The sequence below is a fragment of the Caloenas nicobarica genome, chromosome 5 (genome assembly GCF_036013445.1).
Source record: "Caloenas nicobarica isolate bCalNic1 chromosome 5, bCalNic1.hap1, whole genome shotgun sequence".
Taxonomy (NCBI): domain Eukaryota; kingdom Metazoa; phylum Chordata; class Aves; order Columbiformes; family Columbidae; genus Caloenas; species Caloenas nicobarica.
The window spans coordinates 3,244,564-3,271,604 of record NC_088249.1 but is presented as its reverse complement, the minus strand read 5'-3'; the positions used below and the strand labels follow the sequence as shown (position 1 = coordinate 3,271,604).

The 27,041-nt window shown below is 44.4% G+C and overlaps 1 protein-coding gene across 2 annotated transcripts; it reads left to right on the top strand.

The window, feature by feature from the left end:
• The first annotated feature begins 14,557 nt into the window (after positions 1-14,557).
• On the top strand, positions 14,558-26,604 carry MAPK1IP1L (mitogen-activated protein kinase 1 interacting protein 1 like). 2 transcript variants are annotated; one of them, XM_065635943.1, is made up of 4 exons: positions 14,558-14,638; positions 21,861-21,888; positions 22,449-23,162; positions 23,887-26,604. In XM_065635943.1, exons 2-4 carry the CDS (start codon positions 21,865-21,867, stop codon positions 23,896-23,898), a joined length of 750 nt encoding a protein of 249 aa, XP_065492015.1. In that variant the 5' UTR covers positions 14,558-14,638; positions 21,861-21,864; the 3' UTR covers positions 23,899-26,604. The 2 variants fall into 2 exon arrangements, with proteins under 2 accessions (XP_065492015.1, XP_065492017.1); XM_065635945.1 differs by lacking the exon at positions 14,558-14,638 and adding an exon at positions 19,008-19,038.
• Positions 26,605-27,041: the final 437 nt, after the last annotated feature.

Below are 27,041 nucleotides of genomic sequence, written 5' to 3'. Positions count from 1 at the left end.
GATGATGCAAACAGATTTCCAGGGACATCTGCCTGTTTGTTTTCGCTGCATCTTAAATAGGTTTCGACCCAAAGTCTCCAGGGAGGAAACGCTAACGCATCGATCTGTCGCATCGCTCGTGGGTGAATACGCCACGGGACAAACTCTCAGCTGCTATAAGGCAGCGTGGCTTTATTGATACGCTTATAACGGCTTATACCAGCTGAGATTCTCCCTCCTCCAGATGCAAATGATAATTGTATGACTAATGCCAGAAAAATTACCCTTTTTTCCTGTCATCTTTTCCCTGTGCTGCTTCCATTCAGCTGACACTGCCTTTTACAAAAGCCGTATTTTATCAAGGACAGCTTCATACAGTAAATCTGTTTCTCCTTCTATCTGTCACTGCCGTTTTCCAAATGCAAAGTGAACGAGCGGCAGGAATCACCTCTGCTCTGCTCTTTGACGCTGTGCCTGTTGTGGTGGAATGACGGCCTGTACAGTGCAAAGTAATAATATCTGTTTCAAAATCTGACTTTACAGAGGGTCGTCAGAGATATTTGCAGTCTGCTTGAAGAAAATCATCTTTTAGAAGCTCTTAATGAGGGCAAAAAGCTCATAATTGTAGATAGTGATTGGCATAATTATTATAATTTTTATTGCAAGAGCACAAAAAATAGATTTAGACCAAAAGTCGCCCTTGGTTTGGAAGCTGGTGAAGGCCACAATCTCTTTCAAAATCAGCAAAGGTTTTGTCCCTTCAAAATGAAAGGCCATGAAAGAATTTTTTGGGGGGTACAGTTCCCCAACGCGCCATGTTTTCGGTGTCATTCTGCATGCAGCCTACGTTGTTTTGACTTTATTTGATGCATCGCTTACCCCCAAAATGTCTTGAGCACTCCAATTTTAGGAGATAATATAGCAGCTGGGGGAAGAAGGTGCGGCACATAAAAATAGTGCCTTTGTGCTGTGGGCCAGATAATTGCATTTATTTAGAGAAATCCTGTGTAGAAAGTATGGATGAATGGGGTTTTGTGTAGGTTCACCCCATTTTTTTCTTGTTTAGTTTGTCCCGGTCATACCTGTGTGACATTTGTACCTGTTGACATGAAGTTGTGTATATTAATACACGTGCAGTCTGTGAAAGATCCATTTCATGATTTTTTTTTAATGAAACATGAGAACACAGGAGGTCTATTTTGCTTAAATCCATGTACCCATTTTTCTCTTTTTTCCTTTTTTTTTCCTTTTAATAAGCCTTGTAGAAATTAATTTTACAACGTGCCAAGAACTGTCATCCCAAAGTTTTCCTCCCGCTCCTGTCACTAAGTCTTCCCAGTGCTGCCCACTCCAGTAACACTTAATAACACCTCACATCCAAAGTGTGATCCCAAGATAACCAAGTCTTGAAGTTCAATGTTGAGCCCTCTAAAAAAAATTCACCTCAGAAACAGGGTAAGAACTTCCATTTTCGAAGCCCAAGCTCTTGCGAGACAAAGATCCCACGTTCCTGGGGGTGAAGATGAAACGTGGAACAAGGGAGGGGACGGAGATGCGTGGAAAATACACGCGTTCAAGGCTACGTGGCCAAATGAGGATGTAATCCCAAGGTGACCGTGGCCACAACCCCCTTTTTTGGGGCACCCAGGAGGTTTTGCATCAGGAATCATCTCTCCATGACGTGGTTTGCATTGTTTTGAAGGTGGTTCCGTAGGAGGACAGTAGAAACATGGCGTATTGAATCAGTGTAAACAGCTTCTGATAAGAAAAGAAGTTTTTTTGATAAATTATTTTGATATAAAGGGGAGGAAAATGGTCAGGCTCTTGATGCGTGCTGGGCAAACCACGTATACAAGCTCTTTTTACAGGGTGGTTTAAAGAAAAAATTAAACACTCTTTCAATTAATTGTTCTTTGGAGTTTGCTTTTGCCCGAAGTGACTTTTTGCAGCTCTGAGCAATGTCAGTTATCGGCCCAGTGCCGTCAATACGGAGCAACCTCAACTCCATCAGAACCATTGACGGGTGTGGGGTAGTTTGTGTGTCCGATAATTGGGAGTACACATTTCTTCTTGATTTTCCTGTTGTCAGCACTTGCCTTGATGAAATCGAGGGTGCGTTTGGAGCAGGATCTGTGTATCTATAGTGGCATATCCAACTTCAAAAAAACCAACTAGTGATAATAATTTAAATACTTTCCTTTTAAAGGTGATGGTGTGCTTCCAATATAAAGAAATCCTCATATGATGCAGCCATACGTGGCCTTACTGTAAAATTGACATGCTCTTAAATAATTAAAAGGGGGGATACTTTAATTTGGAAAAAGGCTGCTGGAGGAAGGAGGTTAAAGGAAGCTTTTAGTCATCTCTAAGGTTAGATTTATTGATCCAGTGATCAATCCCTTTCTCTTTCCTGAATTTAAAGCTAATGGGAGACTGTGGTCAGAGATGAGTGGCTTTTAGTTAAGGTTTTTGACTCTTATAAATAATACAACAAATGTCCTGGTAAGTAATAAGAAATAAGATACTCGCTCATTCTTTTTAAATAGAACAAATGTGGCAAACAAGACTCAGCTGTAATTTTTGAAGTCATTTATTAGACAAATGGCTCTTCTCTACTTCTTTTACAAGAGAGACATAAACCATTATATTATTTATTCATGAATCATAGCCATTAAGACGATAAATCAAATTATCAGCTTCCTGTCTCTCTCTAGTTTTAATCATTTTTTATAGTTCATGCAATATAAAGACAGCTTCCTTCCTATGAAACAAGAGACCTTCAGAGACCTTTTTATTGTAAACGTACATTTCCTTCCCATTTTTAAGTATATCCTAGTGATTTTCACTGTCAATTTTATCTGCAATAAAAATCCAATAAGGAACTTGTACATTGATCCAATATAGCAAAGTTAGCTATGAAGTAAGTGATTTTGGTTAACCTCTGAAATAACGCAGCACCAGAAAACGCAGTTAAAGGGTATTTTTTTTTTCCGCCACCCCTAAACGTGCATGGTAGTATCGTACATTTAATAGAGAGAAATCTTGACACAAGCTCACGCACCGCTAGCAGGACTTTTCTCAAAAGGCTTAATATGAGCTCTGGTGCAGTATGGCTTTTTAAATACATTTAAGCTCACTTTTTTTTTTGCTGTATTCACACAACCACTGTGTCTCTTCCTCTTCCCGCAAGGCAGGAGAGCTCCGGTTGCTCCGTCAGAGTTTCTCGCCTCCTTTCCTCGCTTGTTTTCCGTCCGCTTCAGCATCCAAACCAGGCGCAGGACGAGCGTGGGGTGGGTGGAGAAGTCGTCCATTCAGAAAGAAGCGTGCATCGATTTCCGTTCCCGACAGCGGCAGCCAACTGGTTTTAAACCCGATGGTCCTTGTTAAATCCTCCTCTCAGGAAGCGCTGGTGAGGTCAGAGTTACCGGGGACGGACGAGGAGCCTCTGTCTGCATCCTTAGAAACACTCGTCTGCGCCACAGTGTAAAAATCAATGCTTGTTTACTCAACTCTATGAATAATAGAGTTTTGAACGTAAATATATAATTTATGCATCGCAAATCTATAGCGTGGGGGCTGACGTGAGTTGCAATAGCTTCCCCACGTCCATTTTTAAAATCCCCTGGGTGTCTGAGCGATGCGTTATCTGGCCAAAAGACATCGTCAGCCCAGCCTCCCCGTGGGCAGCTCCTTACAAACACCTTCCTGCGGGGATCCTCAGGGTCAGAGGAGGCTGCGAGTGCCCCCTTTTATTTCTATTTATTTCTATTTTATTGCTGGAGAGCATCCCTTGACCAGCGTGTGTTTGGAACCGGTCAGCGGGACGGCTGGATCAGCGAGCAGAACTCCCATGGTTGCCACAACACAGCCACGACATAATTAAAAGCCCTCGCAGGCTCGTTAGCCTGTTAAGGATTACTGGACCCAAAGCCAGGCTCATTCTGCTAAAGCTGGGCTTTGCGAATACCGGTCCCTCTTCCGCTGCAGAGACAGGAGGACGACAGCCTTGTGGGGCAGCGCATCTCCACCTTCCCACCGTGGTGGTGACGCATTTTTGCAAAGAACGTGCCCTGTAAAACCCAAAAACGTTTGTCTCCCTGTCTTCTTCCTTATGCTTGTGGCTCTTGCTCATCAAAATGATGCAGCAGGAGAAACGCCGGGTCCTGTTACTGTAATCCACCTGTACAAAACTGTACCAATTTAAGAAATATTTGAATTAAGCTCAAAGGCGGGATGCTCTGTTGGCTATCTGGAAGCTCTTCCATCTTATTTTCCTTACATTTCTTTTTAATTCTTTAGGGGGGAAAAAAGAAATCATAGTTTTTTCTTAAGTCTCATGTTCAGCCACGAGCTAAGAGCATCTCTGAGTTTATCTCAGTTGAACAGGTTAAGTGCCAGACCTTTTTTTTTTAATGCATGTCAATTGGAATAGACAACAACCCATTTCTTGTGCTAACATGGGGGTTTTTGTTTAAGGAAAAGGCTGAGTTTGTCCTTCATAGCAGTTGTGCGATTGTATTTCTAGGTCAGGTCTTTATGTGTAGTCACATGAAGTTTCAATTTGGACAAAACACCCAGTAAGGGTCTCGACGCTTGATGCTGTTATGATTAGAAAGTTGTCTAATCAAATTTTGTTTCCAATTAAAAAAAATTGGATTAGCTCTCAGACTGAGACCTTCGCTGTTATTTTTAGTGTACAACTAATGAACCCCTGAAAATAGAGTGTATAATGAAAATACGGTGATTGGTTCTGCTGGGATGGTTGAGAAAATACATTAGCAGATCAGAAAGGGTAATAAATCCTCTGTCACAACCTTCCTCATTAAACTAGATAATTTGAAATTGCCTCTAGTGTATTAAACAGTTCATTAGTTTGTAGGGGAGAAACACACAAGACAAAAGTGTAGTGTTCTTTTAATTGATATCCAAGGCTGGAAAAAAAAAATTAAGTAAATTTAGTCAAGAAAAATCAATCTCAGCACTGGCTGTGTTGCTATAGAACTTGTTCGGAGCTATCAGAAATGTCACGTCCTCTGACTTGGGGGAAGGAGGGAAGGTCTGTAGAAAATATTGAGGGGAGAGAGGGACAGGGGGAAGGGAATAGCCCCACTGAATCTGAAATAGTGTTTTTCTCCACCAGCACAGTTGCAAAACTAGGTAATTTCAGGTTTGTAGATTTTTTTTTTCTGATGGTTTTAGCACTTTAGTAATTAAAAGCCCTCGAAACTTAATTTCCTTACTTTATCAGCACCTTAATATTATTCCAAGGAAATCCAATGCTTCAAACCGGCAGAGGTGCCGTCAGCCCCAGGGAAGGGTGTCGGCGGGAGCACGAAGTGCAACCAGAGTGGGAAATTGGAGCAAAAAAGGAGAATTTGGGGTGACAGCTGAACCGAGGACGGAACCCAGTGCCAGGGTGCAACAGAGCCTGCTGTCGTGTGCCTGGCTGTGACCTCCCATCAGCAGGAATGGGAAATCTCCACCCTGGTGTTTTTGGCAAGGAATGTCTCTTGTGTGATCCCCAGCTTCCCCAGAAATTCCACATTTTTCAGGTCATCTGGCAAGCTGGAGGCTTTTCTTGTTCATCTCTTCAAAGCAAAAACGCTGGCATGAGACTGGAAGCTGCCTGAGATGTCGGTGCCGCCGAGGTAACGCGGGGTTGGCGACGGGAACATCCTGTCATTTTTCTGCTCCTGTCACTTTTCTGCTCTCCGAGCCAAAATTATACCTCGGTGTGATGCTGCTGGCGCTGGTCTCCTCGTACACAAGGAATCTTGGTGCCGTGCCCAACGAGAGGGCAAATGCGAAGGGGAAATAGGAAAACGTTTTATTGGGGAAGATCTATTCAAAGAGTGGGAGGGTGTGAGTTTGAGGATGCCAACCCGATGAGGCACTTGCCCTTTGCCTCTTGATTCACTAAGAACACATGCATTTATTAAGATAAGCCAAGAATTTTAACAAATGTTCCCTGTTCAAGCAAATGCCTCTTCCCGAGTCCTCGTCTGCTCCAAGCAAGTAGAAAAAAGAATCAGCTCTCACTCCTTCCTTCCCATCCAGCCTTTCTTACGCATGAGCAGCGCTTGGTTTCTGCTGGATATTCCCTCCTGACAGGATGTTCTGCTACCACAGGTACGATCTGCCGGTACAAATTACCTGAGTGGGCGGCAGATTCTTGGCTAGACAAAAGACCAGCCAAGGAACGAAAGGATCCTTTCTTCCACACGAGCCAAGGGGGTGCACTAAATACTTTGATATTGTGCTTCATTTAATAGCAAAAGTGCCAGTAAATAATCCCTTGCTTTATCTGATGCGCTCCTTTCTTGTGATTGCAGGCTGGCAGGATTACGGAGGGAGAAAAAGAGGAGGATGGAGAAGACCTAAAGGGAGGGAAGGAGGAGATAGGAAAATTGGAGAACCGGAGTCGCCTGTTTCCAAGGGCTCCCCAAGCCAAGCGTTGTGTCCCTGCTCTTTAATCTCCTGTCCTGCTTCCCCCAAATTGCACTTTTAACTGCTTTGGTACCCACCCACTGTAATCAAATAGCACTCCCGAAAGCACATTTTGGAGCCCTGTTTGTCAAATGTTTGGCCACATTAGGGTAGAAATTATTCCAGATAAATTAGTTCAGTGCTTTAGGAGCTAAACATGGCACATTTGTTGTCACATAAATAACATATGGCATAGCAAATGAAATTTAGTGTTGTAGCAGCTGAAATCCCAAGTGTAGCTTATCCACCTTAACCTGAAACGCACAGTGGTAGGAGGTAAAGCAAAAAGGTTTACAGCTCCCTCCACCTCATGTTGGCTGGAGAACCATCCTGAGCATCCAAAATTCTTTATTTTGCTGCCTCTGCCAGCTTTGGCTTCATCCTATTTGTGCTCTAACACAGGCCTTTTACACGGACTTATCTAGAGAAGCAGAACCCGTGAATGGCCATGCCAGGCTGGGCCAAAAGTCTGCCTGGCCAAGTGCCCCGTCCCCAAGAGCGGCCACGGGCAAAGGCTCAAGGAAGAGCAGCTCAGGCAGCGGCCAAGCCCAATTCAGCAACAGGCTTGTCTCAAAGTCAAAATAAGCATTGCTAGTAGTGACAATGTTATGAATTTACTCTGAATGAGGCACTAAATGGCTGTATGCTGGTGTTTTTACAGTCTAAATACAGCAGAGTGTCTTAATTTCTCACAGTTGGGAGATGCGTTGCAAACAACTGACTGCAGATCAGCGAATGAATGAGAGATCTCCATAAAAGTATGCTTAATTCATTTGCCAATTACAGTTCCTTTTTAATTATGGAACTACATTTTAACAGGCCTGTAATATACATTTTGTCTAAAAGAAAAGTAATTTCTAACAGCATCAGACCTAACTACAGTGCTGGCTATTAAATCTTTGCTGAGAGGGAAAGGAAAGAGTCCATTAATTTTTTCCTGTGCTTCAGCATAATTATTTTTGTGTCTGATCCTGCAAGCCTTGCTGCTACCTACTTGTTCTTCAGAAACAATCGGTGTGAATAGGAGCTATTCATAAGTTTAAAGAGCATTGAACTTGTTTTTACCTCCTGTTTCTTCATTAAACCTGTGGTTCAAAGAGTGGAGCTGGGGGAAGGCCTCCTGTTTGGGGAGTTGGTTCTTTCTGCTATTTTGGCAGCACATCGTGTTGTTTTTTCCAGAACGTGTTTAGCCGAAGTAACGCCGAGGGAGGAGTGTGACACGGTCCAGAATGAGACTGGTTTTCTCAGGCCACCAACCGGCCCGGACCCTGTGATGCTGGGCTGAAATCTTACCGAGGAAGTGTTATTCCTGTTCGTTATTTGTATTGCAACACCAGCTCGACGCTGCTGATCTTGAAAGTAAAACAAGGAGGTGCTCCATCGCCCAAAGAATTTCAAGCCTAAGCATAAAATGGGAAACAATATATGAATGTAGGGGAGGGAGTGGAGGGGAGTGGGCTCTGCAGCGGTGGTATGAACTGAGTCCGGGGCAGCAGTTATAAAATCATAGAATCACAGAATGGTTTGTGTTGGAAGGGCCCTTCCCAGCTCCCCCAGTGCCCCCCCTGCCATGAGCAGGGACATCTGCACCAGCTCAGGTTGCTCAGAGCCCCGTCCAGCCTGGCCTGGGATGTCTCCAGGGATGGTTCAGCCACCGCCTCTCTGGCCAACCTGGGCCAGGCTCTCACCACCCTCAGGAGCAACAATTTCTTCCTCATGTCCAGCCTGAATCTCCCTCCTTTAGTTTAAACCCATCAGCCCTTGTCCTTTCGCAACAGGCCTTGTGATGGGCTGAAGAATCAAAGGAGGGGAATTTCCCAGGGGAGGAGGATGAGGATGAGCTCCTGCCAAGCCCAGCAAAGGCGAGGGGGGACCTGGGGAAGGGGCAGCGGGGAATGAGGTCGGCTGGAGGCAGATTTTATGTGCCCATTCTGCTAAACCGCCGCCAGCCCAGCCCTGGGGAGCACGAAATCACACGGCAATTCCGTCCTCAGATCCCTGTGATATCGTTAGAGCGGAGCCCAGCGTGTTTCACAATGTGTTTTATCACAATAGCCAGTTCCTTTTCTTTCGAAATGGCTGTATGAGAGGAGCATTTCTGCTAATTATTTAGGATGCATCCCCTCCTGGGGGGGAGAAAGACCTTCCAGTGGGGGTTTGAAATCTGTTTCTTCAGACAATATTACAAACATTTACAGGGAGAAGTGGCGCTTGCCCCAGGCAGGGAGAACTCAGATAATATATAATGCTTATTCATACAGCCCGGAGTAGCTGGGAAGGTTCGTGATGAAGTTTGAACTTCCATGAAAAAATCCAGTGTCGAATTAACATTTTTTTTTGCCCTGCTTCATTGGGCACTCCCCAGGGTAAACCAGCAGAAAGACAAACCTGTCACCAAACTCAGCTGGGCTGAGATTTTCTCATCTCAACCGTCGTAGAAAAAGCCCCGAAATCAATGAGGAAGCTCTGAAATGAACTTTGGATCAGGCTCATTCCAAACCTTCTGTTATCTCACTTCCAATTTATCACTGAAATGTCTGTAATTCTCCCCAGGGAGACTTCCTAGTATTTAAACAGCTACTACCCTGCATAATTTCTTCCTGTTTTCATAAGACAGAAGAGGAACTGAGAACATCATTACACTAAATGCCTCAAGAGTCCAAAGAACAGAGATTTTCATGGAATTTTCTGAATTTATTATCATTGCTAGAGATGTGGCTGGAAAGAACCCGAAGGTTAAAAAGTTCAAATGTTTGTTTTCTTTTCTTTTTTAAATGACTCTTGCTTGAAATGATCTTGACTTCAGTTAATTCCAGCTACATTTGCACTTTAAAGCAGCTCTGCCAGACAGATCCTGAAAATATTTAAGTCTCATTTATTTATAGGAATCCTTCATACTTGGGTGACTATTGACTTGACAAATCCCTTTGACCTAAAATATGACGAAGAAGCGTATTTGCAGTATGTTCAGTAGTTCAGAAGAAGCCTTTCCTGGGCTAATCTGTTTTCCGGCTGTACTCTTGCAGCAGGCTGATGGAAAAATAAAACCCAAAGAAGGAAGCGGATTCTTAACAGTGGTCATGAAAACTGCTTTATTCTCAGGGCATTTTTGCATGGCATTAGCAAGTAAAAGGCACCGCTTCAGCTATTTGCTGAATCAGGGCCTGAGAGCTGAAAAGAAGGAGGAGGAATGACACGGGTTGTTATTCCCACAGATTTTTCTCCCAGCGTTAAACAACTATTAGCTGATGTGACAAGATTTTACTGTATTAAAGTTGGAGGGGATTAAATTTGTGTTATTTGGATGGGGTAGCACAAAAGTGAGAAGGCAGTTGCAGCCGTCAAGTCCCTGCCTGGAGCAGGGAGGGGAAAGGTAAAATACAAAACCTTAGTTCTGGAATGGAGTAAAACTCCCTCAGCTACACCCGGTACCTGGGAAATGTCCATCCTGGTTCTGTATAGAAATGTTGGGGGGAAATACCCTCACTCTGAGAGACTACTAAAACTAGTGAAATTAAGACGTGAACATCGACTTCACCTTCATCTGCAGGATTTTGGGTCTGATGCCAGCTCTGTTCAGCAGCTATGAATGTGAATGATATGTGAATAGTGCAAGAGCCCCCGGACCCAGGCTCTCCTCAAACCTCATGCGAGCAGAAAAGGCAGCTCAGCCCACACACCCCTTGATCAGCTCTGGATGTAACGCCTTCCATGGAGTGGATGAAACATCCTCACGTTAATAATTCATCACACACCTTTCAGCAGCACCTTTGTCATATCAGCGACTTACAGATCCTTCAGGAGCTCAAATGGTCCTTATGGGCATCATTCCCTGAATTACTACAAGCCATTTGACTGTAAATGTGTTCTTTGGCACCAATCATGGATCGTTGACCTTAGCAGTACAGCTACGCCATCAATAGACATCTGGAGCAGAGACACGAGCAACTTGCTATCGAACAATTAATTGCATGTATAGAAATGGAGATGCTAGTAGCTGTGCAAAACTGGAGGTCTCAGAGGCCCTCGGAGGGTTTGCAGGGAGAAGTGCCCAAGCACAGACGCGTCTCTCGATGAACAAACAGCACTTGAAAGGATGATCCTTCAGAGAACAAAGGGCCGGAATTTCATATCATCTGCCTGCTGGAGCCGTGGCTGGAAACCAAACAGCAAATGTCACAAAATTCATTGGGAGGCTGCGAGGATTGCAAAACCGCAGCGGGAACCACTGTTCGGGATCGGGTGTGCGAAGGAAAGGCGAGAAATGGGACTGAAAAAGGTTTGGATCCCTCGGGGCATCCGTGGTTCTCTGGCTGGGGGTGGGGAGAAGGTGGGCGCTTTTCCGAGAGGACAGATGATTAAGCGAGTTTCGTCGGTGTCGCACAAAGAGGAGTTCTCAGCTTCTTATTCACTAAAGAAAAAGTGAAGAAAGCTCCGTCTTCTGCTGCCAGACACAATCACTGCCTCCAGAATCTGAAAACAAACTCACACAGTAGCTCGACACACAATCAAGGCTCTACACGTCCACTGCTGCGGAAAGAAAATGGACCCAAAGAATTCACTCCTTGTTGCAGAAAACCCGTGTGTCAGTGCCTGAGTGACTGTCAAGGTGTCGTTAATGACAGTTCACCTGCTCAGAATTTCGCAGCCAGCAGCCAGCCAAGCTTCCCGTCCCAGTTCAACCCAGTCCATCCCAGCCCCTCCACAGGGTTCATTTGCCACCCCAACGCACTTTGAACCAGTTTTACGATTTTTCTCTTCATGGCAACAAGCCTCTTGCCTTGAGAAAGAGCACTTATTAACTAGAGACAGCGTCGTTTTCAAAGTGATTTATTTTATGAGGGTTTTGAAATGAATGATCAGGCAGTCATTGGCCATAGGGGAAAAGCATATAAAAGCTCACCACATGCATTGAACTTACCATCTGGTATCCTTTAAATCTCGCTTCAGGGCGGCTCAGCTAATTCTTCAGAGCCCACGACGTTCACAGTGCACAGTGAAGCAGAAATATAAAAGCTGAGTGACGTAGCCCAGTAAGAATCAACACTGTAACTGAAGTGTAATATCTTCTATCGCACTGTTCTAGCCCATCATCAGAGACTGGCATTTTCTTAATTAAAACTGACGTTACAGTCCAGAATTGTAATCTCGTTAAAAAAAAAAAAAAAAGGCGCTAATGCTTTTATTTTCTGGTTGGATAGAAAAGGGATGCCTCTGCTGTGTCTCAGATTTCCTCCTTCTGACTAGCTGATGTAAAAGCAGGAGGTACAAAAAAAGATACTGCTCTTGTTCCTCTGAATTTATTGTTTGTGGCATGCATAGCCCTCCGGGTGCGATGAAACTCCCCTGGCTCTGATGCCTGTCACATTTCAAGATCTGTGTTATTGTCCCTGAAAAATACTACATGGGACAATTCAAGTATTGTCTGCTGGACTTTTACCCCCACAATAAAGGCTAAGGCAGGGAATTATGCCCAGTTTTGTCACTGAAAGAGAGATGTTGACAAACTGGAGGGAGTTCATCTTTGGAGACACTCAAAACTCAGCCGGACAAGGTTGGAGGTGAGTCCTGTTTGGAGCTGGGGGTTAGACCAGAGCTTATGTCCGACCCAAATATTGATGTGATGCTGAGGAAAACAGGGCCTGTGCTTATAACACAGAGGCAAGAGCACAGGCCCTGTGAGGTGGACCTGAAACCAAGAACTGCCTTCACCTTATCACACCAAACAGCCTCGCTGAATAATTCAAATAATACCATTGTGGCTCCTGCAACGGCAGCATGGAAAATAAAGCCTCATACTAATTGGGAGCGAGGTTTCTTTCACGCAGCTTCCATTGTCCTCCTTAAGAGCTGCATACAAGGTCTAAATTTGAAATTTCATTTGAATGTTTTTTTTCTATTACATAATTTTGAGTGTAAACTAATGTCTTTCATCAGAATGCCTCCAGGGCTCGATGTTCAGGCCCCCCAAGTCCTATTCCAGGCAGTAAGACGGATTAATTGCACACGAATTATATGTCAAGTTACATCTGCAGCTCTTTTTACAACCTTCAGCATATACGTACACACAGATGAAGAGCTACGTGTGCCTGAAGGAGGGGAAATATTTGTATTTGTACAAATATTTGTAGAAAAATTCATCATCCCTTCTGCAGAAAGGGGGGTTCATTACATATTGGGCGATCCTAACATCAAGGTTGGCTGGTAAGGTTACTGATTAAAAATGCTGTCACAGTCCCGGTTTGCTATTTAAGGTGAGACATCGTCACCATCGTCGGCCACGTGTTTGCTCGTTAATTAGGGTTTCTAATGACCAGATTGCTCAGGAAGACATGTCCTGCTCTGGGGACTACTGCTGTGGCCGCCCACACTTGAGGACATGGCAGCAACTGAGGCTTTTCGAGCGTGGAAAAGTGAAAGGGAGCTGGACCGTGGTGCCCGGTTGGCAGGGAGATGGATTTCCCTCGTATTTGCTCATTTCTCCCGAGGAGGCCACACCAGAAGGGCTGTTTGCACAAGCCTGGGGTCTGCTCCTGCTGGTGAATTTTCCTCAGGTGTTTCAGAAATGGCCAAATAATGACCTTGAAAAGTGCAAATAGATGTGTGAGGGGAATGGCAGTGTCAGCATCACCCGTGCCTGCCTTTCTGCCAAGTTTAATGGAATTATCTGTGCAAACACTTGCAGGATTTGTGTCATAGCTCAGAATTGCTGTCATAGCTCGGAGGGGCAGGGCAGGAACTCCGTGCCGTGTATTTATTATAGTTTATTTATTATAGTTCTCAGCACCAGAGGGGCTGAGGGCATCAGGGTCACCATGTCTTAGGACCAAACTGGCCAAGCTTCCAGGTGCGCTGAGAGAAATGTGAACTTTGGATGTTTTGGGTAACTCTGTAAATAAAATATATAAGGTTCTGTTCAAACATGAGGAGAAACTTCTTTGCTGTGAGGTGCCAGAGCCTGGCCCAGGCTGCCCAGAGCGGGTGTGGTGTCTCCTTCTCTGGTGACATGCAAACCCGCCTGGACCGACCTGTGTGATCTGCTCCGGTGACCCTGCGTGAGCAGGGGGATTGGACTGGGGGATCTCCAGAGGTCCCTTCAACCCCAACCAGCCTGTGATTCTGTGAAAATCTGGTGGGATTTTGTGCTCAGAGGAAACCCGACAGCCAGGACGACGAAGGGCTCCGGGTCACTCTCCCGCCGCTGCAAACACCCTTTGGTGGGCGGTGGAACAGGTAGGGAAAGGGACCTGGGGGTCCTGGGGACAGCAGGATGACCATGAGCCAGCACTGGGCCCTTGTGGCCAGGAAGGCCAATGGGACCTGGGGGGGATTAGAAGGGGGGTGGTCAGTAGGTCAGAGAGGTTCTCCTGCCCCTCTGCTCTGCCCTGGTGAGACCTCATCTGGAATATTGTGTCCAGTTCTGGGCCCCTCAGTTCCAGAAGGACAGGGAACTGCTGGAGAGAGTCCAGCGCAGCCACCAAGATGCTGAAGGGAGTGGAGCATCTCCCGTGTGAGGAAAGGCTGAGGAGCTGGGGCTCTGGAGCTGGAGAAGAGGAGACTGAGGGGTGACCTCATTCGTGGGGATCAATATGGAAAGGGTGAGTGTCAGGAGGATGGAGCCAGGCTCTTCTCGGTGACAACCAGTGATAGGCCAAGGGGCAATGGGTGCAAACTGGAACACAGGAGGTTCCACTTAAATGTGAGAAGAAACTTCCCCTCAGTGAGGGTGCCAGAGCCTGGCCCAGGCTGCCCAGGGAGGTTGTGGAGTCTCCTTCTCTGCAGACATTCCAACCCGCCTGGACACCTCCCTGTGTAACCTCATCTGGGTGTTCCTGCTCCGGCGGGGGGATTGGGCTGGATGAGCTTCCGAGGTCCCTGCCGGCCCCTGACACCCTGTGACTCCGTGACTCCGCATTCCCGCCTCCGGGCGCTGCGGCCCCGGGGGGGGCGGGCGGAGCCACGTGACCGCAGTGTGAGGGATTGGGGGGGGTGTTGTCACGTGGTCCGCGGCGCTGTGGGCGGGAAGATGGGAGGGGCGTGGCCAAGCGCGTGACCTTCCGGGCGGTGGTGAGAGGCGGGGCGTATGACGGCAGTTCCGCTTCCGCCTGGGCGTTGGGGTGGCGGTGGTGCTGCGGGCCGCCGCTCCGGGCCTGCGCCGCGCTCCCCCTCACAGGTACCGCCGCGCTCCGGCCCCGCAGCCTCGGGAGGGAGGGGGAGCCCCACCGGGGCTGGGAGAGGGAGTGGGGAAGGGAGGGGGCTCCATCCCACACCGCCCGCGGGGCGCTCCGGGCCGCAGCTGCTTCTTCCCCCTTCAGAGGTGGGCGGGAGGTGCCGCCACCCGGCGGGCCGCGGGGATGGTGGTGCCGGGGGTCGTGGGCCTCGAGTGGGTGGCAGCAGCCAGACCCCGCTGCCTGGAGGGCGGGTGGCTCCGGGGTGCCGGTGGCGGCCTAATGGCTGCTGGGGCCGGCCCTGCTGGGTCTGCACAGCGCGGGAGGCGCCTTTGGAGCGGATCCTGCGTTACTCTGTGTGACCGTGGTAGCTGCTGTGTCTTGGCCGGGTAAAATATTTTATCGGCTTGTATTTGTGTTGTATGGCCATCATCTATAAATGACTGTATAAATGAATGTGGATCATGTATAAATGAACGTGGATCACGTGTAAGTGATGTTTAACTCAAAGGTTCTTCGCTAAAGAGGGTCTCAGGCAAGTCAGTTCTTCGTGAGAAATTGATTCATTTTATCAAATGTTAACATACTGAAGGTAGCTGACTTGTTGCGAAAGGTAGTGCTGTGTGGTTACTTGGAGAGAGCAATACCCTTTTTCCCCCAAAATAAGACAGGGTAGGTATTAATTTTTTCTCCAAAAGATGCTTGCTTTTTTACATGTATAGCTGCTCGGACACTATTTAAATTGACTCTTAATGAACTGTAACTAGGGCTTATTTTTGGAGTAGAGCTTATATTTTGAGCATCCTCAAAAATCCTGAAAAGTCATGCTAGGGCTTATTTTCAAGGTAGATCTTAATTTTGGGGAAACAGGGTACTTACCTGGCAGGTTTCATTTCTGAGAAAGAGCTTGTATCAAGGTGAATTCTATGGAAAACAGCACTGATCTGATGCTGTTCAACCTTGCTGTCAGTGGGTGTGAGAGCAAACGTAGCTTTTTTTTTTAAAAAAAAACAAAAACCAACACACCCTGAAACTACCCTCCCCATGACCTGTGGAGACTCATTCTGCAACAATCAGTGGCTGATGCAAAAATTGGAGGTGAATATCAAAGTTAAAAAGTGCTTTAGATACTTTTGAAACTTGAGTTCATCAAGTACATTTTAACAGTGCCAGATCAAGATGCGAAAGATGCAGGGAGGTTGTATCCTGGAAAAGAGCCTTTGTAAAGGAGCAGAAAGGTGTGTGGTTTGGTTTGTCACTGTTGAGGCTGGAACTGGAATATGAGACACAGTTTTGATGTTTTTGTTGATGGGAGGGAACCAAAAAAACCAACAGTGAAGATGTTTGATAGTTGATTACAGTCAGGGTCACTATGTTTATTTCTTCCAAAACAAATACAAATAATTAAGCTGATAATTCCTGAGTATACAGCTTTGGTAGGAGGAGAATGCAGGTATTCTTTAAATAGCTTTTACAGCTAGTTCAGGAAGGCTTCTGAAGTATTGATAATTGGAAACTAAAGCTATAAATGAGGATAACTAATGAGAATGGGTTCTGTAGCTCTCAAGGAAGTTTAAAGGTAGCTGTGGAAGATAATTTTTAATTATTCTGAGCTACTGAACTAATATATCTTATGTGAGATTCACGGGGTAGGTTGTTGTGGACAGGAACAATCTCTGGCAGTGGAGAGTCACTATTCTCCCCTGGTTTTGGATCACCACTGCCACACAAACAAGCTGCTTCAGAAGTTGTAGATGTTTGCTGGTTCTGGAACCATCTGCTGGTGATGTGGTGACCATCCGAAGTGGTTGGATCTGGTCTTGGTGGGGAGGCAGCTGTGAAACTGCATGGCCTGCCATGGCTGGGAAGCCGGAACAGGTTACAGTTCCTTATGGCTTGATATTTTACAGGTCTTTGAAACTCTATTTTGAATAGTTGTTTTTAATCTAGTAGTTGATAATTTATAGCAAGTGCACTAACACACATCGTTGCGGTTGTCACTCTTAATTAAAATTGTCTGGAAAATATGAAGACTGAAAATCTGAAAACTAAAAATCTGATTTACCTCCTCTTTTTTTCAGACAAGACAGATGTGGGAAGGGGCAAAAAGATCACCAAATGTCATGTAGCTATTAATGATATAACTGTTGGGTTGTTTTCCCTTCAGTCTTTTTACCAGTTGTATTTATTCTCCCAATGAATAAATGTGCAGGTCAGACTACAGCATTGCACAGTACGTAGTGCATCAGTGCAGCTGCTGAGAAGGCATTAAAGTTAGGGAAAGGCCAGCTATAAGATGTTGATGCTTAACGCCTGAAGGTAGAACCTGCAGAAATTTACATATTTTAGAAAACATTTAGAAGCCGTCAAAGATTTGGTCTCTCTTCCATTTTATCTGTATAGCTCTGGGTAGTTAGACTTATGTGGGCAGAAATGTTGTTGTAGATGAGGTTATGCTGGTAGGAATTAGTCATGTTACGGTGACAAAAGAACCTCTTTGCTGACGGAGCCGTGCCACCTCGTGGAGATGCAGCAGAGCCTGTTGCATCTAGAAAGAGGTTGGTTTTTTTTTCCTGTGTTTTAAAGATGATCTGGAGACGGGAACTAAATCTGGCGCATCAAGTGTTTGAAAAATGTCATACAATGAAAAAAAATGAAAGCAATTGATGCTTAGTTTTGGATAGCTTTTGTGAAAGAAAGAAGCGTTTAGGACAGCTTGGTCCTTGAGGACTAATGATGGATAAAAGCCAGGAAAGGCATGAGCATGGGGGGAAAAAAAAGCAACTGCAGCCATCAAGCTCGGTTGGGCTGGATGTGAGCAGAGAGGGTTTCGAGCTGAAAACCGCTGTGGAGCTGTTTGATTGTAGAAGCTGGTGAGTAGGGCGGACTTAGTGCGCCACACGTAGCACCGTGCTTCCAGGAACAGGCTTTTCACAGACTTCTCTGAAAATCACCACTTCGTCTTGAAGGCTGTGGGCAGGATTCGCATCCCGCTGCTGTGTCCAAGTGCTTCCCAGCCCTTTTCCAGCCGGCGGCACGGAGCCCGGCAGGCTCCCGTCTCACCTGCCCGCTGTTAATTTTCGGGAGCAGCTTGTGGAGGACCCTGGCCTGAAGATGTTGCTGTGTATGATTTTTGAATAGATGCAGTGGAAGCCCTTCACGCCCTCCCATCACTCTTCAGGATAAAGGATGAGAAAGATGCTGCTCCTAGATGCCTTTTTTTGCAGACATCAGTCTTTTCTTTCCATTGCTTTAGTTTCATGCTTGTGGCCAAGTGTGTTCTTGGAGGTGGCAGAGAAACGGTGCCTGGAGCAGCTGCCCTGGAGCTGGCAGGCTCGGTGCTTCTGGAAAGCCGGGGATGTTTCCAGGGGTAGTGGCCTTCGGAAAACAAAGGAAATCTTATCTCGCAGCGCAGTGGATGCGAACAGGACTCCAGTTTGAATGCTGCCGGTCCTGTAGTCTTTCTACTCCCTGCCAAATTAACTGAAACTCCTGAAGCCTCCTTCTTCCACTCCTTCTTTCTTCCCTGCAATGACAGGAAAGAATAATTTGAAGTAGGGTTTAAACGTGGCCAAACAGACGTCTGTTACATGAATCAGCTTTTCGCTGCTGTTATCAGTGCTTGTGCAGCATTCTTCTAGGAAAGCTTCAAGAGAAAATGGGAGTCCATTTGTTATTAACTCTACCAACTCTAAAAATTTAGTCAAGGCACCATTCAGCACAATTTTCTGAAATCTTGAGCCCGCATGTGACCAGTGGGGACTTTAAAATGGGGTTACTTGGAGATCTTCTGTCTGACACTGTCTGAGTCTAAGTTGTAAGCATGTGGATGCCTTGGGCAATACTTTTACAAATATAATTGACATTTCTGTAAGGTTTTGATTGAAATTCTTTATACTAGTGTTGAGCAACTTGAATGGAGTACAGATTCTAGATTTAAGTACGAATTAGTTCGTATATTGTCTGAATGTGTCGAAGGGTGATTTGAGTTTCTTTTTTTATTAAATAAAGGTGGCAGTACCCAGATTAAGCGTGTGTTTAAAACCAGTCCCTGAAGTGGGCCGTCCTGTCTGCAAGAGGGTCCTTGACATGCTTGGCATTGACTCAGTTATGCCAAATGTTGCCAACAAATGTTGCTCTAGTCTGCTTGCCAAAGTAAAAAAGCCACTAAATCTCATTATAAGCAATGCTTGACTGCACCTTTCTTAAATCATGCAGCAGAGTTGTTTCTTTAATTTTCACGGCACAGACATATTTTGAAATTATCTGCTGATAAATATTGGGGATATTTATTGATATTTTGTAAGCAGGCCTGTTTCAATTTATCCACTGCTTTGACTTGAATTTACTACTCTGTGTCCCTTTTGTGACAGATCGTGGGATTTTCTTCCGAGTTCTCCGTCAGGTCTGTTTCCTCTCTTCCTTCTCTCCCTTGCAGTGTTATGTTCTAGCTTCTTCTGTGGGCTTTTTACAGTCTCTTGTAGATCTGTTTTTCAGTTGGTCTTATCCCATCTCTCCATCTGCCGAAAGAAACGATGATTCTCTTGGCCTGCTTTGGTGTTGCTTTTCAATAACCTGTTTTGGTTTTTGTTTATGAATACATTTAGATGTGCACTTATGTAAAAACTTGGTTTTGTACTTGTCTCTATATTAATGATTTTTTTTCCTTTATTTTGTGGGTTATATAAATAACTTCTGTGTCTGTGTATGTAAATTGAACTACAGTGCCACCAAAAAGCACGTACCAACTTCTGACTATTATTGAGTATGGTTCCTTGCAAAAACTAACCAACTCTTCTAGCATAAGAGGTATCTATTAGGGAGAAATGGAGTTTTATCTGGTAGGTGTCTCTTGAACAGCTGAGCTGTTAGTAAGAGGAGCATAAACCACTTTCCTGATGTAGTTCTGTTGGTTTCTCAACTTTAAACAAATAGTCATTGATCTGAAGTGTATGCCATCTGATACAGAAATTCAGGTTTTCTACTTTAAGGAGCTACTGCTGCTATAAGCCAACTTTGGAGCTTTAAGAAACCTTTGGATTCATTTAAATTATTGTTTCTTAAAAGGTTTATTTGAATTATTAGGAATTTCTTAAAGGGTTTATTTAAATTATTAGGTGTAACTTGATAAATTAACTGTATTTTCACAGGGGTCTGGGTTGCCTGGTATGGTCATAAATAACTGGGTAAATGAGATGGGCAGTGTCTTGTTGATATGAAGCTATTCAGGAAGGTAAGGATTAGGTAATAAAATGGCAGCTATAATTCAATTTTGATAAATCTGAGGTAATTCAGAGTAGATAAATGTAGAGTGGTGCATATAATTTCATATGTAAAATGATGGGCTGACCTTTAGCACTGAAGAATGAAATATTCCCACAAAAGTGTCAGTTCTGTAGTGATCAAAAAGCAGATGAAACATTAAGAAGTATTAGGAAGGAAGTAGAAGACAAACCAGAACATAATTATGAAACTGCATAAATCAATAGTTATCCCGCATCTTGAATTCTCTGCGGTTCTTTCTTGTCAGTCGTCTCAAATGATACAAAAGAATTGAAACAGCCTCAAAGAGCAGCAGTGAGAATAATCAAAGGTGTGGAAGAGCCGCTGCACAAGGGTCAGTGAAATAACCCACAGAAGGAACAGCTAAAGGAAAGTGGTAAAAATCTGTAGAATAATGAGCAGCATGGGCAGGGTGGATAAGAACAGATTTACTGATTTTTCTCAGCTGCAAGAATGAAGGAGCAACAACGGGAGTTGGGAAGATCCAGGTTTAGAACCAAAAAAAAGGTGCCTTTTTGTGTAACAAATAGCAGCCCCGTGGAGTTCCTCACCAAGGGATGTTGTAGGTACAAGCGAAGGAACTAGACATGTTTTCAGAAAATGAACTCTTTGAGGGTTGTTATTCCATAGAAATTGCCTCCAATTTAGGAAGTCTCTGAGCTTGGAATCATTGAAGTTTTGGGGCGTCATCCCTGTTCTGTTTTTCCCTACTGTCATTGCTGAAGATAAAATGGGATGCTGAGCTAAAGAGCCACTTGTTCTGATCTAGTACTGTCTTCAGATTAGGAAATTGTCTAGATTACAGTAAATACAGTTTCAGAGAAGACTTTAGTGTCTATGTGCATTATTTACACTGTGTAATTTTTAGTGTAAAGGAGTGTATAAACCTGTTTGTTAGAGGCTGTATGTACAAACCTCTACCCTGAGACCAGTCTCTGTGTTAAAAATCAGGTCTTCACCATCAATAAGGGAAAACAAGAATTGTTTTTCATGGGGATCGACTTGGCAGTGGTATTTGAACTCTCACATTTTGCACTTTTTTCCTCCTCTTTCATTCCTCTCTATCTCCTGTGCTCTCCCGTAAAACCTTCTGGCTGCGCTGGGGCATGTCCACCTGGCTAATAATGATTGACAAAGCTGGTCGGTGTTTGTTGTGAAGTTCTAGAAAGCTCTGAGTGCAGTGGTTGCATTCATGAAAAGGTAGCACAAGGTCCCTGTTCTCAATGTTTCTGGTCAGTGTTGAGAGGTTAGAAGTTAGGTCAGCATTAATTATGACTTTGCCATGTCTATGTTCAGTGAAGTCTGGCTTGCTGGAGTTGGTGAATGTAAAGAGCATCAAAGAACCAAATTGGCTCGGAAAAGACTTTTTAGATAGAGTCTAACCCTTAACCTTACTGTGGCACTAAATCACATCTCTAAGAACTTCATCTGTGCGTCTTTTAAACCCCTCCAGGGATGGTGACTCCACCACTGCCCTGGGCAGCCTGTTCCAAATGCCAGTACCTTTGTTATGTTCTGAAACAATTGGAAGATAAAGCATCGGCAAACTATAGTTCTTTTATGTCAAGAGGTTTTAAGCAGCCTGCCATAATTCTGAGTCCCGGTTTAGAAAAGAAAACTATAGGCATCACTGTCTGGGTCGGCTGCCTACTCAGTATGAATATTTGAAATATTTTTTTCTTTGTGTAATGTGACCCATTTACATGATGTGTCGGTCCTGTCTGAGATGAGACAGGTAGAAGCTGAAGACTTAACTTTTCACAAGAACTTTAGCAAGAGGAAAGTATTTGGTAGCACATATTAAAGCTGCTGCTAAGAGGCACCACCAGTTCAACACATACTGTGGTTTGAATGAGACAAAAGTAGACTTCGTCTCATGAACTCTTGCTTGAAATACTTTTATTATTTTCAACAAATTTCACTTTATCTTACCTTACTTTTCAGCAAAATGTCTGGAACTGATGATTTTTCGGTAAGTAACAGTTTTTCTTTCCTGAAGATCAGCAAGTTGTGTTACTTCGTTACAAAAGTTGACATACTTTTTCAAGAGGAAAGGGAGCTTACGCTGGAGAGGTTATTTCCTCTGTATTGATATTTCCTCTGTATTGCAGTCGTGGTGTTTTCCTTTTGGGCAGATGTAGCAATCTGTGGACTAAGCATACGAAGCTGCAGGGTGCCTTGTGGGTTCTCTTCTGCTGTGATATTAAGAGAGTCGTGTTTTTAATAGTGTCAGGATAGCTATAAGGGAAAGCTATGAAAATCTTTTCTTTTTAGATTTGCTCTGAAGTTGCTTATTGCTATGTGCGGTACGTCGCTTTTTATCTTTGGTTTTGGAACTGCAGCATGTCAGAATGCCTCTTCTACCTTAACGATAGAAGCTGCACAAAAATGAATGTAATCGTCTCTGTGCAGCAGCAAAGAGCTCTCTTCCTCCCAGTTTGGCAACTGAAATAAATACATGTAGTGGGTGAATGCCTGCAACTAGGAAGTCCGGTAGACATTTTACATTCTCACTGATGCTTTATCTTTTAGTTGGCAGATGCTTTACCAGATCAGTCGCCTGCTAAAACCCCCAAAGTGAACAGCACAAAACCCGGCCAGCAGCCTGGTCAGCCACCGCAGGGTTGGCCGGCTTCAAATCCTTGGAACAACCCGAGCGCTCCTCCTACGGCCCCGACTGGGCTGCCGCCGAGTACGTCCGCATCCAGTGTGCCCTTTGGACCTCCGCCAGCCGGAATGTATCCTTCAATGCCCCCCGGACCGCCTGCTCCATTTCCTCCTCCTCCTACCGGACCCACTTGCCCTCCTCCCGGAGGCCCATATCCACCCCCAGCTGTGCCAGGTCCTGTCCCACCAGGGCAATATCCTCCACCAAATATGCCCTTTCCAGAGCTTCCAAGACCTTACGGTGGTCCGACAGAGCCAGCTGCACCTCCTGCTCCTGTTGGGCCATGGGGATCCATGCCCTCCGGAGCATGGGGACCAACAATGGGAGGGCAGTATCCTGCGCCCAGCATGCCATATCCACCCCCAGGGCCATATTCCGCTCCTACCCAGACTCCAGGGGCTGCGCCAACAGTACCGTGGGGGACGGTTCCACCTGGGACATGGGGACCTTCACCGCCAGGTCCGTTTCCTCCACCCGCAGGATCATATCCAGCTCCGGGACTATATCCTACGCCCCCTAATCCTTTTCAAGTGCCGTCTGGTCCTGCTGGTGCTCCATCAATGCCTGGTGGTCCCCATGTGAGTATTTGGTTTTGGTCTTGAATTACTCAAAAGCAGGGGTGTCAGCGGGGGCCACATCAGCCTCATGGTTGCCTTCAAAGGGCCAAATGTGATTTTAGGGCTGTATACATGTAACTACTCCTACATTTATCCAGTCCTAAAATTACATTCAGCCCCTTGAAGGCAACCGCGAGGCTGATGTGGCCCTCGGTGCAAATGAGTTTGATGCCCCTGCTCTAAAATGTTATACATTTAAGCATGGAAATTCAATAGTATAAGACCCAGTAGAGCAGGTAAAGAATTTCAGCACATCTGTCTTCTGTACTCAGTGAAATAATAGCCAACATCTTCTTAAATGCTTAATTAATATACTAGGACGGTGAAATTCTATCACATCTGTCTTACTTCCTTAGTGGAATAATAGCCAACTTCTTCTTAAATGCTTAACTAGCTATACTAGGACGAGGAAATTATATCAAGTTGGAGTGTGTCTAAGCATCACATTATAGTTGTCTTCCACTACTTGGAAAACTGCCTCTAAAAGGCAAAAAAAGTGGGGAAAGCCTTGTAATATTTTCTCAAAGTGAAAATATTCTAGTCTCTGTAATCTAAATAGATTGCTTCTGGGGCACAGAGGGAGGGAATAACAAAATATAAGGATGAATTTGGTTTTAATTGAGAGTATTGGAATTAACTGCTTTGTGAAAAGCCTGTATTGACTGTGAATTATTGTCTCTTGCAGCCTTACCGTTGAAAACATTCTGGGCAACAAAATACTGTAGCTTTCCACCTTCATCCACTACTTACAGAGATTTTTACAGTTTTTGTTTCAGTAATGTTTGGGGCTATGAAGAATACTCGCCTCTTGTATGTGCGTTTGAGGTATGAAGGAGCAGTTTGCATGAATTTACCTTGCTCATATGCTGGCATAATTGGTTGGTTTCATAAAATGAATTATGAAGAGCAGAAATAAAACTTAACATCTGTGGTTCTTACGTTGGCAAGTATTCCCTGGAAAAATGGGAATTGCCAAGTAAGGATTATAAAGAATCAGGCCCAAGGACTTAAAAAAAGTTCTTAAATTTCTGTGAATGCTTTAAGTCTTGTTGCCAGACTCGTGCTGGTCACTGAATGGATGGATAGTCATATTTGGTCTAATTTCAGGTTATTCTAAAATGTCACTAAAAAGTGTTTCAAGATTTTTGTCAAGAAATCTAATTTTTGACGATGCTACAGTCATTCAAACTAAAGAGACGCAGAGCATGTGAACTTGAAGGTTTTCTCAGCATTTTGTATATACTCAAAGCGATTGCTCAGTCTGGGACTGCGGAAGAGAAGAGACACATTTGAAACACTCGGTCCAACTCGTCAGCACACTGTTGTTCACAAACAGGCGTTTATGTGCAAATTAACTAAATAACCTGGATGTGCAGTTAACTTTGAATCAACAAATGTGAGTTTTATGCATGCCGACGAGGACATCGTTTTGCCAGTTCTCATTCTGTGGTGGTTGGAAGTTTGGCTTGGTCTGTGTAAAGAGAACCCGATTCCCACGTAGGTAAGGTACTTCCCTGTTTCTAACCTGGGTTCTAGTCATTTAGACTTGGACTTTGCAAAACTCAGCAGACGTTTTCAGAGTCCCTGGAAACTGAACTTGAGCTTAAAAGATCAAAACAAACAACCCCAACCTGACAATTCCCTTCCCAGCTTGGCATTTAGTTCTAGCAGCTACAAAGATCCGTCCAGTTGAGAACGAGGAGGTCTCGTTGGAGCTCTGCTGGATATTGTAATTATTGTAATGGGGAGAATCCTGCGTTCTCAGCTGGGTGTCTCATACCTCACCGAGCAAGTGTCATTTGGGAGTCCCTGAATGTCTAGAAGCCTGTGCACTGCCGTAAGTTTTCTTATTCTTGCCATATCTGTGCAAAGAGCACACAAGGGGTTTGCTGCGACGCTGGTTTAGCGTTGCCGAGACACAGCCACGTGTCGGCGACAGTTTCTGCCATTTTTCCTGGTGCTTCGTAGCCCAGACTTTGACCACGGACAGTTTGTTTCGTCCCCAGCTGGGGGTATCCTCACTTAGCCTCTGCAGGTAGAATTAGGAACAAATTTTTGCTTAACGTGCTAGCTCGTTAGGGAGTCTTTGTATCATGGAACTGTGAAAGCGAGTTCATTCTTTTGCAGTACCTTATCGTGGCTTCCTGCATGTGTGTGATGGACTTCTTAAAAACACATATGGGGTGAGCTGGTGGTGACATTTGTGAGTAGTCTTGGCCTTTATGGCAAAGTCCTGCAATTATTTTTGCAGAAGAAAACAGTCAGCTTAGCTGTGGCTGTTTTAATCTAATGTCATGAAAGCTAATAGCAAAGGTACATGTATTTTGTTTGTTTGTTTGTTTTAGGAAGACAATACCCGAGCCGAACAAAAATACCGTTTCAGCTTAAAACCGAGCATCTGTAACCCTAGAAATAGGGACCGAAAGTCCAAGCCTTCATTAACCTTAACCCCCAGTTGCTCCCCCAAACAACAAATTTGGCTTAAATCTCGGCAAGACCGAGTGAAAATAAACACAGATCATTGACCGCATTTGCTCAAGTGCTTTTTTTGATACCTGCAGCCTTAGGTTATACACCGATGTGATGAAAACACGTTTATTCCAAATGAATGGCTCATGCAGTAGCAGCGCTCCAGTCTGAGATTGCACCGGCCGGATGTCTTTGTGGGGAACGGGAAGAGGCAGGAAAGGGTAAAGCAAACGTAGCAAGTGATGATTTTTGGAAAGGGGATTTGTGAAAGTAACTAGACTTCTAGGTTCTTCCTCAAATAGGCAGGATTTATTACTGGAACATTTAGGCTAAAATTCAGTATATATGGGATGTTTTTTCAATGTATATTCGTATTTCTTGAGGTCATGAAAACTGTTTCATAACCCCTTTGTTTTTGTGAGCAAAGTTCTTTGCATAGCAGTGAAAAGGGTATATACCTGTTAATCTATTGTGTAAAAACTCAAGGTGTCACTATATACCGTGTAGTAACTTTATCACGTTATGTCAAGTGTGAGCAACTTCTGGCCTGAAGCTTTTGCAATGGAATTTGTACATTTCTATGCATCATTTGAGTTAAATTGCTGAGAAGTTCATTTTGACTTGTGCTTCGAGATCGACATACTGCATTTGTTTACAATATGGAATATAAGCAATCACATCTTTAAAGTATAGATTATCACCTGCTGCTGTATTTTCTTTAGATGAAACAAATATTGCTGTATGATAGTGAGAAGCTATAAATACAGGATTTGATATTTTTTTGAAAATGCTGTCACTTTTGTATAAGATTAGACATTAAACGTATTTTCAAGACTGTCGTGTTTACTGTTTTTCAATTTCTGCTTTTGACATGCTTGTGTAGACTTTTGCCTTGAATGAATAGTAAAAATAGGACGTCCTTGATTTGCAACGACTGAATATAAAATCAGAATTACCTCACTTCTGTGTTTTTCCTCTTCCTTTTGTGAATTTTTGCAGCCTGTGCGTGAGGCACATTAGGTGCAGATGTGACCATTGCTGTTTGTAGCACGTCGGCCTCAGGTGTTGCCTGTTCACAAACCACCTTGTTCATTAAGAGAAAACAAAATCTCATCTTGCTTGTTCTAGGGGAGGAATGGGACTTAATGTTCTAACTGTGAAGAGCGTGGTGGGTGTTTTCCTGGCTCTGAACAAATCCTGCACTAGATTGATGTGTGTGGATGTGGTAAGTGACCTGCACACCAAGGTTTTTATAGGTTTATCAGGAGTTTGCGGTAGGGTGGGTAACTGAGAAACTCAGGGGCTTGACAGTGGTGTGAACTACAGAATTTGAGCATCTTGCATCACTGCATTTACGTTCTTTCTACCTGT